The sequence below is a fragment of the Thermobia domestica genome, chromosome 2 (assembly GCF_964235325.1).
Source record: "Thermobia domestica chromosome 2, izTheDome1.hap1.1, whole genome shotgun sequence".
NCBI classification, from domain to species: Eukaryota; Metazoa; Arthropoda; class Insecta; order Zygentoma; family Lepismatidae; genus Thermobia; species Thermobia domestica.
In genome coordinates, this window is record NC_137455.1 from 143,631,826 (window position 1) to 143,645,202 (window position 13,377).

The 13,377-nt window shown below is 35.6% G+C and overlaps 1 protein-coding gene across 9 annotated transcripts in view; it reads right to left on the reverse strand.

Annotated features, from left to right (window-relative positions):
* cyst (rho guanine nucleotide exchange factor 18 cysts) overlaps positions 1 to 13,377 on the reverse strand; it is a 345,308-nt gene that overhangs the window by 23,702 nt on the left and 308,229 nt on the right. For 8 of the 9 annotated variants that reach the window (XM_081746656.1, XM_081746637.1, XM_081746623.1 and 5 more), the window contains 3 exons: positions 9,123 to 9,232; positions 7,276 to 7,296; positions 2,591 to 2,769 (listed from right to left, as the gene is read on the reverse strand). In XM_081746656.1, the coding sequence (XP_081602782.1) occupies positions 2,591 to 2,769; positions 7,276 to 7,296; positions 9,123 to 9,232 (310 nt within the window). The remainder of the gene's footprint in view (positions 1 to 2,590; positions 2,770 to 7,275; positions 7,297 to 9,122; positions 9,233 to 13,377) is intronic. The other variant, XM_081746614.1, reaches the window with a different exon arrangement.

A 13,377-nucleotide genomic window follows, 5' to 3' on the forward strand; every position in this document is an offset into this window, starting at 1 on the left:
ACTTAAAGACGTCAGAACGTATGATGTGACCTGGGTCTATCATTCTGATTTTTCTTCAAGGCGTCAGATCAATGCAAAATACCTATACAACGTCGTCAGTAAAGAAAATACCAAGGCTTTCCCTTTCCCAAGACAAAATCATGATCACCATCTTTTAGGACCAAGATGAGCTCATCTTCATGGACACTCTTGAAAAAATGTTTTCATCAACAAGAAAAGATATAGTAAATCTTTCAAGAAAGAGCAATTACAACAAGAAGACTGAGCCAAAAAAAAACTAGAATCAAATTTCATCAGGACAATGCAAGACCGCACACTGCGCACAAGACGATGGCACAAATTGCAAGGTACGAATAGACCTTGATGACTCATCCAGCTTACAGTTCCGAACTGATTCCCTCAATTTCTTCTTGTTTGGTGATTTCAAGAATTTTCTACGTTGTAGAGCATTTCAAAACTATGACAAGTCACTCCAAGATATTAGGAGGTGGTTTAAAAATACTTGGTACCTTCCTGAATTGGGAAGAACGCTGGACCAAATGTCTACGGGAAAGGTGGATATATTGAATGATCCTGACCTGTAAAAAATAGTTGTGACTCCATATGCACCAAGTATCATTATTGAGAGTTATCACTTTAAAAAGTTATTAAGGGTTATACATTATTTATTGATCGAACATTGTAGTAAATATATAGAGAGTTGATTCATTAATTCGTGCCGTCTTATTTTTGGCCAGACGTCAGTGATGAAAGCAGTGCTGTGGAATGTATACCAAACTGTAGCTTTGTTATCAGTAATGAATAACTCTGTTTGTAGTTTCGCTGGGGATATCAATTGCTATGTAACGTGGGGATATCAATTTTTGTTTTTCGGAGTCTGAAGTATGGAATGTCACGTTGAAAAGAAGGATCACCTCCGCCATGTTCTCCTGTACGAGTTTAACAAAGGTGCTAGTTCCGCAAAGGCATCTTGACAAATCTTTGCGGTATATGGAGAAGGCACTATTGCTGAGAGGACCACCTGGAAATTGTTTGACAATTTCCAAAGTGGAATTTTGACCTGAGCGATGTCCCACGTTCTAGTCGCTCATCCCACTTTGATGAGACAATTTGAACGACTTGCTCCACCGTGATCCACGTCAAAGCACCCGGGAATCGGCTACGGAGATAAGCAGTGGACAGGTAACTGTTGTGCGGCACCTTCAGTGTACTGGCAAGGTTCAAAAACTAGGTTCGAGGGCACCTTATTTATTCAGCGCAGATAGCAAGAATTAGCGTGTTGTCTTTTCTTTCTCTCTCTCTGTCATCGTGAATTCTGACGCCAAAATCTATCATGTATTGTCCCAAAGATGAGAAATGGTACTTGTACGTGAACTTTACGCAGAGGAAGGAATAGGTCAGCCCAAACAGAAAAGCAACATCACGTCCCAAACAGGATTTACATCCCAAGAAGACAATGCTGTGTGGCTCGTGAAACATGAAAGGAATTATTCACAGCGAACTGCTGCTACGCAATCGTACTATCCATGCTATGTACACTGTTACTGCTACTGTATATTGCGATCAATATGTTCATGCAGCTCTTAAAAAGAAAGCATCGTCATTCGCATGGTTAACAGACAACGCTAGACCAATGTGGCACACATAACAACTGTTGCCATTCAGCAGTTTCAATGGGAGGTCTTTCCTCATCCGGAGTACTCCACAGATTACCATGTTTACCGGTCTCTGTCGAATGCATTCCGTGGCACATCCTTTGAAAACGATGAGCAGCTGCAAAATTTCACTGATGACTTCTATATATCCAAGTTTTATTTTATTTTATTTTTTCCTTAAAAGCATCCAGCAATTCCTTGAACATTGAGAACAGATTATAAACAATGTAGGGGAATACATAAGTGATCAATTGTTTGATTAGTTCAACCCTCAAACTAAAAAAGGTCTTCCTTTGTTTCAAACGAAACGAATTATTGAACCAATCCAATATGCATTAAAACGATCTTCATTCATGTAGTAAAATGGTCACTGGCAACTCAGATCATGTAACTATACTTTGAAATAAATGTAAGTTTTAGTTTTGCAGACATTCATTATGAAGTTTTTACAACATTCTACCAGAAAGAGAAAGAAAAGTGTTAAATATTCTGAAAGTGGGTTGGGAAACAGCCAATATTAATAATTTAACACCAAATATGTGGAAGATTAGAATCTATTATTACGTTTTGTAAATGTAGTTTTGCCTTAGAGCGACTTCATTACTGCAAAACAAACACACTGATAATTGTTTATAGGCAATTCATATATCCCTGAGAGAGTGATTCACTTACTAAAAGAGAGATCATACCAAACTAACAAGAATACACATTACTACAGTGGAGATTTATCTATGCAGGGAAAATACTAGGAAGTCTTAAGAATAATATAAGATATGTCTTTGCACATATTCTCAATCCAAACATCCTAAACAGAGTATGTGCAACCTTCTATGGCACTCTGAGCCAAGTATAAACATTCTGTAGCCAGTTTCAATTCCCAACAAAAAAGTATAAAATTTTTCGTTTCTGGTGATTCAGTCTATTTATTTACGAACCTGAACTGCTGATAGAACTTCCTTCCACATATTGCCATCTGTCTCCTCTTGAACCAAATGACTATAGCTAGGTGGTTCTGGAAGGTTTCCAAGACCAGAGGCAGCCAAAAGTTTTAACTGCAGTGCCATCTTTTCTTCCAGTATCATTGCTTGTTCCATATCTTTCTGACGAAGAATTCCTAATGAATGAAAAAAAAATCCACTGTGTATAAGATGCTAGTCTTCAATGAGTCAAACTATACACGAATAAATATTGTCCAAGTTTATTTTCTGTAAAATAAAACTGCAATCTCGCTAAACCTTACATTTAATATAAGAACAAGTATAAAAGCTAAGCATGTAACTTGGAGAAATAATAATCACGGAATTTGCCCACGCAAGAGCTGAAAACTCTTTTAAGTAAGACTCCACAAAAAGTTGCCAGACAATGGATAAATTCTTACTCTGAAGCCATGCAAGTATATTTACTTACTTTTCTTCTTCTGTTTTTCTCTTACACATATGCACATACATACATCGGGTTCCCACTCAAACTAAATAATCGAACTCATGATATTCATGGTCCAAAATTTTTCAATTTCACTGTCCAAAAGTTAATAAAATATAATCTTTATTGACACAATGACAATTTAAAAAACGATGCGATTTCTGATAGGTTTATCTTTTTTTAAAAAAATAACTCGAAAATTTTCTAGATTATCAAGGTTTAATAACGAAATTCACGGTTCTTCTAAGATTTTTCACGGTATACGAATCCACGGGTTTTTCACGATTGAGTGGGCACCCTGACACACACACACACACACACACTCTCCCTAGCTTTTAAAAATTGAAATTGAAATTAAAATATAATGCTTTACTCTCATTTTAGAAACCATTAGTTTCAATCACATAAAGGAAACTGTTAAAAACGATGTACTATTCTGTTTGACACTAAATCCAAAAAAAAGCACCTATAGCTCCATTTCCCTACAGCAGGTTTCACTTAAATGTATTTACGTATTTATAAAGTGTTTCTGAAAATGAACGATTGTAAATATGTGAGCTAACTTTGAAAAAAAGAAAGGAAAAAGAAAAAAAGAAAGAAAAATAAGGAACAGTATTAAGTTCCACTGTATTTATACTAAATTACAGATGTTACTGTCATTACACATAATCATAGAATCAAGCAAATTCCAATATACAAGACATAGTATTCATCGTTTCAATCTTTAAAAGAAATATTAGAAATATAAGGCATTCCATGCCGAACATAAATAAAACTCCAAATAAGCCGCAATCAAGCAAAAATTTGAAATAAACTAACATGCAGAAACTAATTTAACGTGTTGCCACTATCACTTTCAATGTAACATTACTTTATCACTTCTTCAAGCTTCATTAATATCTTAAAAAAAAAAAAAAAAAAAAAAGATAGTTAGGAATGCACTAATTATAGAAGACATTACAATAACTTCTGGAAATGTTCGTTGCAGACTTCTACTTTTTCACTCCTAAGTAATTGTAATATTTTCCATTGTACAAGCTTTGCTTTTAACCGACTCAAATCTATGCTGAGCAAAACAATACGTTTATTGTTAAAAGAAAGTGCAACAGTTCGCCAACTATCCACTTTGGCTTCATCTGATGTCCCATAAACTTATTGTTTTGCTAAGCGAGTGGTTTAAGTAAGATTTAACATTTTTTTATTATTTATAAACTATAATTATTTGATTTATTTTCTACTGGTTATAATTACATTGGGGATGTCAATCAGCTACACTAATACCGTGAACCATCAGCTCAGCTTCCCAGAAGATTCACCTAACTTTATTTTTAGTATGTACGTTCTAGCAAATTGAAGGTGCTATTTGCACCCTTGACAATAAGTGTAAGAATTCCGTATATAACGTTTTGTTGTCGCATGGGATGTACTTACTTCCAGTGAAGAGTTCGATTCTAATATTCTGGTGAACCATCGGGTACCTTAATTTCCAGTGAGTACGCTCTAGCAAGCTAAAGACGGTAGTCGTACCCTTGAAATAGGACGAAGTCTCATGAGTTCCACATATGACGTTTCACTGTGAGTGAAGTGAGCCGCTGACGTTCTTAAAACATACTCGTAACAAAAAAGGTTTGTACTTACAAACTAAAACTAAATATATATGTGATGCGTGTGCCTTTTTGCACGAAGTTCTGGGATTGATTCCCGGTGAGAGAATATTAAATGCATTACGGTGGTTCGGATTCCATCTTAAACTATAGGTCCACGTCTCATGTAACTTCCATACTGAAAAAGGGTGCTGAACTTCAATAAACAAACAATAAGTATATGTGTAAACTTGATTTTCCGCGCCAAATTCTTTAAATTTTGCGAGAAAGTGTACGAATATTTTTTACAATTCTATTTTTCCAAGGACTAAACTTAAAATGAAAGGTAACTGCTTAGAGACAAAGCAAGGAAACAACGTCTGACAAATCCACAAGCCCTCAAGACAGTACATGTAGAATGGTAAAAAGAATAATAACTCATTTGTCTTCATTAACGCATGCTTTTAATGAACTATTCGAATTCGACAGTTCCAGTACGCAACTTACTTATGACTTTCATTAAAAATTATGCCCAGACCTAATTCAAATTACATAATTTCCTCGCTCGATAGAAATATATGATATGAAATTTACTACGTATATGTTCTAATTCGTTCCGTCATTAGTTTTCTTTCTTCTTCTTCTTCTTTTTTTCCAGCGAAATTACTTTCTGATTTTCGAGGCATAAATCATTATATTTAATAGCTGTAAGCTTTAATAAAGTGTTAATCCCTTCAAGTGCTACTACCAGGTTATCAGAAAATAAGTATCGCTGTTCAGGGAACTCTGGAGACATAACCACTTGACAGAATGCAACCAAACTTGGTAGGGGAGCATTTGGGAACATGCAGAAGAGATTGGTGTAGAAAATAAAATTGGTTCCAATTTTAGCCATCAGGGGTAATTGTGGCGCTGTATACAACACCAAGTAAGTGTAGCGTGGAAGAAAGACGACACTAGTGATGGTAAATGATAAGAAAGTCTGTAATTATCTCTCCTGTGGATCTCGTGGCATTGAATACCAACGCTATTAATACCCCGTGGTCAGTGGCGGATTTACGAAGGAGGAGGCTTTTGAGCTGAAGCGTCCCTTTAAAATTCTTACAAAAGCGAAGTTAAATGTTAGTCTTTCCTGTGCTCATAAAATCCAAGCTCCCCCCAAAATTCCAGGAAATAATTAGTGTCTAATCTCGCGTCCAGAAGTTATTGTGTTTCTGTTCAGTGTTAAGTACGGTGAGTGTGGTATGGAAGACAAATGATAGTATTGACATTCAATTAAAGAAAGGTCATAGTTATGCTCCCAGTGTGACGCCTGGCATTGATTTGTACTCCTATTAGTAACTCCGTGGTATAGTGATGTGTTATGGACGATGATGATGATGTAGGTTTCTGCCCATAGGCAGGTCTTTCACGTGAAGGCCCTGGGCAAGGAAGACGCGTGGTGACTAGTACCATATGACGTTCTAAGAACGGAACCCCTTAAACACAAGACAAAGAGTGTGGGAAGAAAAAAGAAGCAAACATCGAATCACCATCAATTCACTTTGGGCACATAGTGGCACTCAAATCCGTATCACTGAAACACATGCAAGCGTGAGTAAGCACCTGGAGAGATAATTACAGCCTTTCTTATCATTTAGCATCACCAGTGTGTCTTTTTTTTCCACGCTGCACTTACATGGCGTTGTACAGCACCGCAATTAGTCTGGTGGCGAAATTGGAACTAATTTTGTTTTCTACACCAATCGCTTCTGCATGTTCCCAAATATGTTCCTACCAAGTTTGGTTGCATTCTGTCAAGTGGTTACGTCTCCAGAGTTCTCTGGACAGCGATACTTATTTTATGATGACCTGGTACCTTCGGGTAAGTTTTAATGTAAAAATTACTGAATGTGCTCTTTCGGATAGGGTGTATTTGTTTCCACTATTTTTGTAATTGAAAGTGTCCTTTTCTTGTTAAAATATGATCTAATCGAATAAGCTGTACCTAATGAGTAATCATAGCCGAAGTATTAATATTCATTTTAATAACCCTCAGTTGAGATAAATCTTCGTAGTATGAATATTGCCAAGAGAGACTACTCCATGCTTTTAAAATTGCATGCAAACAAAGAGACAACCCCTAATTACTTTATATTCGAAAATCCCCCACAGACCAAGACCTTCGAACTCAAAACAGCAAGCTTATCAATTTACCTGTTTGGACTCAGAAACAAGACTGATCACGTAAGCTAAAGCCTTCTGAAGATGATAATATCGAAGTAAATTTAGTTTATAATCAAAAGATTTCTTTTACTAGGATCAATGAAAATATCGAAGTTAAGATTTTCATTTTAGTTAGTTAAGAGTACTTAATTGAGTACAGATAAACACTAGAAACACAAGGAATGGTGAAAGAGGCAAAAAATTCACACTACTAAATCAACTTTTACATGATGACAGATGCATATCCTGTGTACTAACTACCAGTTCTACAAGAACAGACGTAAGTCATGCGTTTTGTACTTCATATCAAGGAGGAAGAACTACATCGAAAGCCAGAGAAGAGTTTTACTTCACAACAATCATCAGAAAACACGTAACACGAAAATAGAAAGAAGAAAAAAAGTTTTTACCTTCAAATCCTGAGTATCCACCTTCATTGAGTGACACAAACAGATGGAAAATAGAATTACATATAGTAAATACAGAAGATGGTTAATGCATTTGTAAGTAGCATCATGTGAGAAATGGAGAATGATTAACTGAATATTACCCGTGAAAGAAGAAACATCTATCAATTGCATTCCTAGATTTATTCTTGAGTGTTGTAAAAGACAGCTGTTACAGGCCTACAGATTCCCTATTAAATTAATGAATATAACAAATATTAATGAGATGTAACATGCTTTCTATTCATCTGCAAGTTCATACAACCAACTAAACACGAGATTGATTTCATTAAGTACATCTACTTTGATAATGCTGAACAGTATGAAGATACTATACTTAATTGGCAACAAATGTAGTTGATCAACAATACAATGCGGAAAGAAAGATAAACTGAAGTATCATGCATTAATGAAAGAAAAAGCTACTGAGCTTTTAGCTGTCCTGAAAGCAATACAAAAGACTGAAATTCATGCATTTTTTAAAAGAATTTATTATCTAAAATCCGAGACTATAAAACAGTTCTTTGCTTCCGCAAAACTTAATTTTTAAAACATACTGTGGCAAAGTTTCTAGTTAAGAGCAATTATTGAATTGCAGCGGATGTTTATATGAAGTCATTACAACATAAAGTTCTGAATTTTATTCTTTGTATAAATTTAATAAATACACAGCAAAAAATTACTATAATACGAGCGCATACGAATAAGTTACTTTACTTGCTGTTTTGTCTGTTGATGGTTCCTTAGAAAACTGACATCGGTAATCTGCTTACATGTGTAAATTCTTCGTTCTACGAAAATGTAGTCCAATTAGCACTGCTCAATTTTGTACAGTTTACTGTAATCTGCAAATCGATTGTATGTGAGTACTTCGAACGCGAAACTTTCTGGTATACTGGGAGCGTCGTGCTTGGAAGCTTCATTTCAAATCTCTCATCTTCAAATCAGTGAATCGTTACATGTGCAAGGATCAACATAGTATTCACAAGAAAATTATTTAAAACAACACAATAAAAGTATTTAATTACGAAGTCGATCACACCAAACTACTTCTTAATGAAATGGAACAAAAGGTTTTCAGAAGAATGTTTCTACTGGTATCGAGTCTTATCTCCAACAAACTTCTATTTAATTGGCTTTCTGTTTCTTTTTTTTTCCTTTTCCTTTTTTTTTTTTTTTTAAATAAACTTTGAACTATGACTAAGTTATACTCAAGAAGTCAGAAACCTTGTACTTTTGGAACCTGTGTACTTCCAAACCTGTCACTTCTGCTTTACAAATAGCACCAGGTTGGGATAGATATGGAATGCGATTACACGACAAAATTATTTACTAAAATCTTTAAAAATCTTTAAATTCTTTTACAAATCAATTGCAGATAAAAAAATCGTTATGCAATAAATTAAAATAAAATCTCAGCAATAACAATTAAAGAAAGAAAACATAGATGTTATAATAACTTGTTTTGAGAAATCATTTTGACGATATTTACAAAATGCTTATAAAACACAAATACTTACCTATTATGCAATATGAAACTTTTTTTTATACTTAAAAGAAAATAACAATAATAAATATAAACAACGTTGCAGAATATTTATTGCAAGAATGCGTAAGATATTAAGTGAAAATTCACTAATTTCGCAAACTTTTACAACAATAATATATTCGAACGATAATTATATATTAATGTAGAAAATAGAGTAAAATAATAATGATACACTACAAAGCAGGTTAAAGAATAGCACAATTCATGCTTTTCTTGTATTATTAAACAAGCACACATTGCAGGCATAGAATGAGAAACTTACCAACTATCTGACGTATCTGCGCTTGTTTGGCATCCAAACGCTTTTTTCTTTCTTCCAAACTAAGTAGGGCACCATCCTCTTCTTCTTCTGGACAATTCTGAACCGCAGATCTACATAAAATAATAGTTAAAAAAATAATAACTTGTCCCAAATTATATCATATCATACGAACAATTATACAATATGTTAAGATATTTAGTTAGTTGACATGAATTGACTATGATTTGTACTACACAAAACCCCCTGTATTTCTTTCCACAAATAAGCAAACCATGCTTTTCTGCCTAATTTTTCGTTTCTGAAGACAACAATATTATAACACTATTATTGCCATAGCTGTAATTATTTCAGAAATACTCATGTAACTGCGATCACGAATATATATATAATTGCCATAATAGGTGCAGGCTAAGAGGAATAGCATGAGCTATATAACCTTGAGGCCCGAAGTCAACACGGTTAAAAGATACGGGTGTTACCAGTAGTGTTGCTGACACAAGCGTAAACTAGACTTTGGCAATTTCTCGCATTATTGGGGAGAAACGATAAACACGCTTTGAATCCATCCCCAGGTTTACTTTTCTCGCATTCATTTAAAACGATTATTTGTTTTAACTAAATGTTCAAATGTACTAGATGGAGTTATGGTTATTTTTTTACTTTTTTAATGAATGATGAACGTGTATTAATTTAAATTAAGTAAAAATTCCATCACATGACACGATCTATATTTTGAGCTGCGATGGCTTAGTGGTAGAGAGCTCACCGCTGGTGCATGGGGTCTACGCTTCAATCTCACGTCGCGCCAAGTGATGATGGACAAACATCGTGTGCATGGATGTTCTTCAGGTTCTCCCGTTTCGTCTAATTTTCTTCATTCAATTATTTCATTCATTATTATCATCCCGTTTTCCTTAGCCTCGGTGCATAATCAGAGTGTCTACTGAAATTCCAAAATGAAATTTTGTGACCTTTCGTGACCTTTTCTTTGCCAAACCATAAAATTTCGTTACATTCTCAAGAGTGAATTTCGGTGTGAATTAAGCCGAATTTTTATAAATGCGATAGAAGCGTGCTTTGCTTGCAATTTGCTAGCGTCTAAAGCCCCCACAGACATTTTTGGCGGTGAATTTTGACGTTTTATAGAACAAAATTTTTCAGTCTGTACTTTTATTTGTACAAATAAAAAAAAAATCGTGACTCAAAAGCTAAATTTTGTGACTTTTTCTTGGCTTTCATGACCGTTTTCTGATTTCGTGACTTTTCGCGACTTTCGTGACCGATAGACACCCTGATAATCCTGGGACAGTGTATAATATATTTAATCGTTTTATTTCTACAGACCTGTCAACTTCTTTTCTCCTCATCCAGTAAAGTTTGCCATTTTCTTTGGTAAAACAAAATGGTCCTTTTGTACCTCTCTCCAGGGATCCTAATTTATGGAACTCACATAAGGGGGGAGGGGTCACACTAGTGGCCATACTAAACAGCGTTTTTTCCGTGGAGTGTAATAGCATTTTGTATAGTTCTATGCTCTTTTAATTTGTGCTCTGTGCTCATTTGCTTCCTTTCTATCAAATGAAAGATAAGAAGAATCATAGCCAAAACAGAGATTTTAAAAAATGATTTTATGAAGAGAAAGGCTGATAGTTAAAAAATCCAAGCAATCTAAAACAGGTACCAGTACATAAGCGGCTAGAGTTATTGGTGATTCAGTAAATACATTAAAGCATGTTTTGAATGAGTGGGAAAAAGTCAATTTAATAAGAACGGGAATAAGAAGCGAGCACAATAGGGCCTTGTGCACAAAGGAAAACAAATCGTACTGGATGATTTTGACACGTGTGTTGTTCATCAAACTTGTTCACATTCAACGACCTTCCGTAAAAGCATTATCGAAAGTTCTTCGAAAAAAGATTCATTTTATTAAAAGTACTTGATATTTCCAGAAAGTAATCCGGTCCTTAGAATTTCGAGAAGAAAGCAAAGAAGAAACAGAAGATGGAAATGCTGAAATAGAAGATATGGACGGCATTAAGCCTTCATAAATATTTCAACCTGCATATATCAACTACGTTGATTGATTGATTGATTGATTTTGAGTTTTACGTCCCGTTCAGCAGCGAGGCTATATGAGACGTGGACCTACTGATTAACGTGGAATCCGAACCACATGAGCTCCCGCCGATCAACTACGTTGAGTGTTTATCATTCATTGTTAAATTGTACTTATGGTGAACGTTAGGATCCGCGTGGGTTAGAAACACTACTAAAAAGTCCTCCTCGCTCTCCGCTGACACCTTCCTAACCACTAACGTTCTTCCTATCCTTCCCAGGTTATAGCTCATGCTATACCTCTTGGCCTGTAAAAGCAATTCCATACACAGATCTCAACGTTTTGAGACAAGGTTTGAGGCAAGTACTCAATTTCCGGTCTAGTATCAATAATGAGAATATATGTAGTAGCATTTTCACAAAAACACAAAAATGGTTATCTCAGTAATAAATTTAGGCAAGAGGCAGCAGAAACAAAATCTAAATAGTCATATTTTAACAAATAATTTTGCTCATTACGGGAAGAGAAAATAGTTGGAAGAAATCTTTCTGATACATTTTGCACACCTATCTTGTGAAAAAGTTATATAGTACAGCACAAAACACATTGTTTCCAACTTTCTGAATAAACTACAATGAAATATATTTATTTGTATGAAATTCGATGAATGAAAAGCTAATTGTTCACTGAAGTATGTCATAGCTCTTTAAATATGCAAAAGATCACGCTGAAGTTCATTAGAGATTAATTAGTTTAACTGTACCTAGGTAGATAATAATGGGATGAATAAGAAGAAACAGAAGATGGAAATGATGAAATAGAACTGTTCACTCAGGCTGTTCGCAACAGTGATGGATGTGTAGATGCAATATACATTTGTCTGCAAAGCCGCGACGGATTGCGCATAGTCCAGAATGTTAGGTAGATTGGAGTACAATAGCGTGTGTGTATTTGTCTGCGTGGACGGTTCAATGATGTCTACTGTACGCTGGAAAGCGGTACATATATCTTTCCGTCTACTTTCAGGAACCCAGAGCCACAAAAGCTTTAGGCTTCAGCAAGCGCGTGGACATCGTCGCTGGCATACTGAGTGGAAGAAAGGTGTTATCGAATAAACCCTGCATCAACCTATCTGACAGTGACGTCTATATAAACGTTACAGGCTATCACAGTGAGCGCGTTGTTAAGTGCTATCGTCATATAAAGAATTTATGGTATAAATTTCACTGTGCTTATACATCTTCCTTAGTGTTGCAATTTTCACGAACAAAAGTGTTGTTACGCAGCATAATCAGACGAGATAAACAACCTCAACATCAGCTATCGAGTTGAGATCTGGAAACCTCTGATCACAGACGCCAACCCGCTAGCACAAAAAAGAGATGCTAAGAGCATAAAATATGAATCTTCGATAACTAGAAAACTATATACTCCGATCAATGAGCCTTCTCCTTGTCTCCACAAATAGGCTGAGTTTATATATGGAGCAGCTCTGGGCTATTCAATTCCATTGTATTTAATTGCTTCTATTACTACTCGCAAACAAAAAATTACTGCCAGTGATTATATGGACAGTATACATGACCAAGTGAGTACAGATGTTTCCTAATAATGATGCGATCAACACGTCTCTGGCCCACTCAATCTTCGATCTGATCATTACTGAACATCTATGGTCAAGTTTTCGAGCAGGGAAACCGGTGAGACTGTCTCCTCCATCATCGCTAACACAATCAAGTGATACACTGCCCGAAGAATGGTATTCCATGGAAACGAATCACGAGTTATATACCAGGGCACTTCGGAAAAAGCCTCCGTTTGCGCATGTGCGAAAAAGCCTCCATCAGAAATGGCCAGGTAGGGCGCCATATGCAGTAATTCAATATAGCCAATGAGCAGTCCAAGGAGAAAGCTATATTGCGGTTTACTCATCTGCTATACCAACTGAAAATGAACGCTCCAATAGAAAAATCTGCCAAATGTGAAGTGCGTGTGGTAATACGAGTTCTGTGGAGGAAAAAAACAGCGATTCATCACGAACTGTGTGGTGTTTACGAACCAAACGTGATAAGTGAAGGTGTTGCGTATGTGAATGGTGTAGCATGTTTATTGATGGACGAACTGACGTGCACAATGCGGCAAGAAGTGGGCGCCCATCTGTAGTCAGCAATGAACTCGTACAGGAAATTGACAAAACTG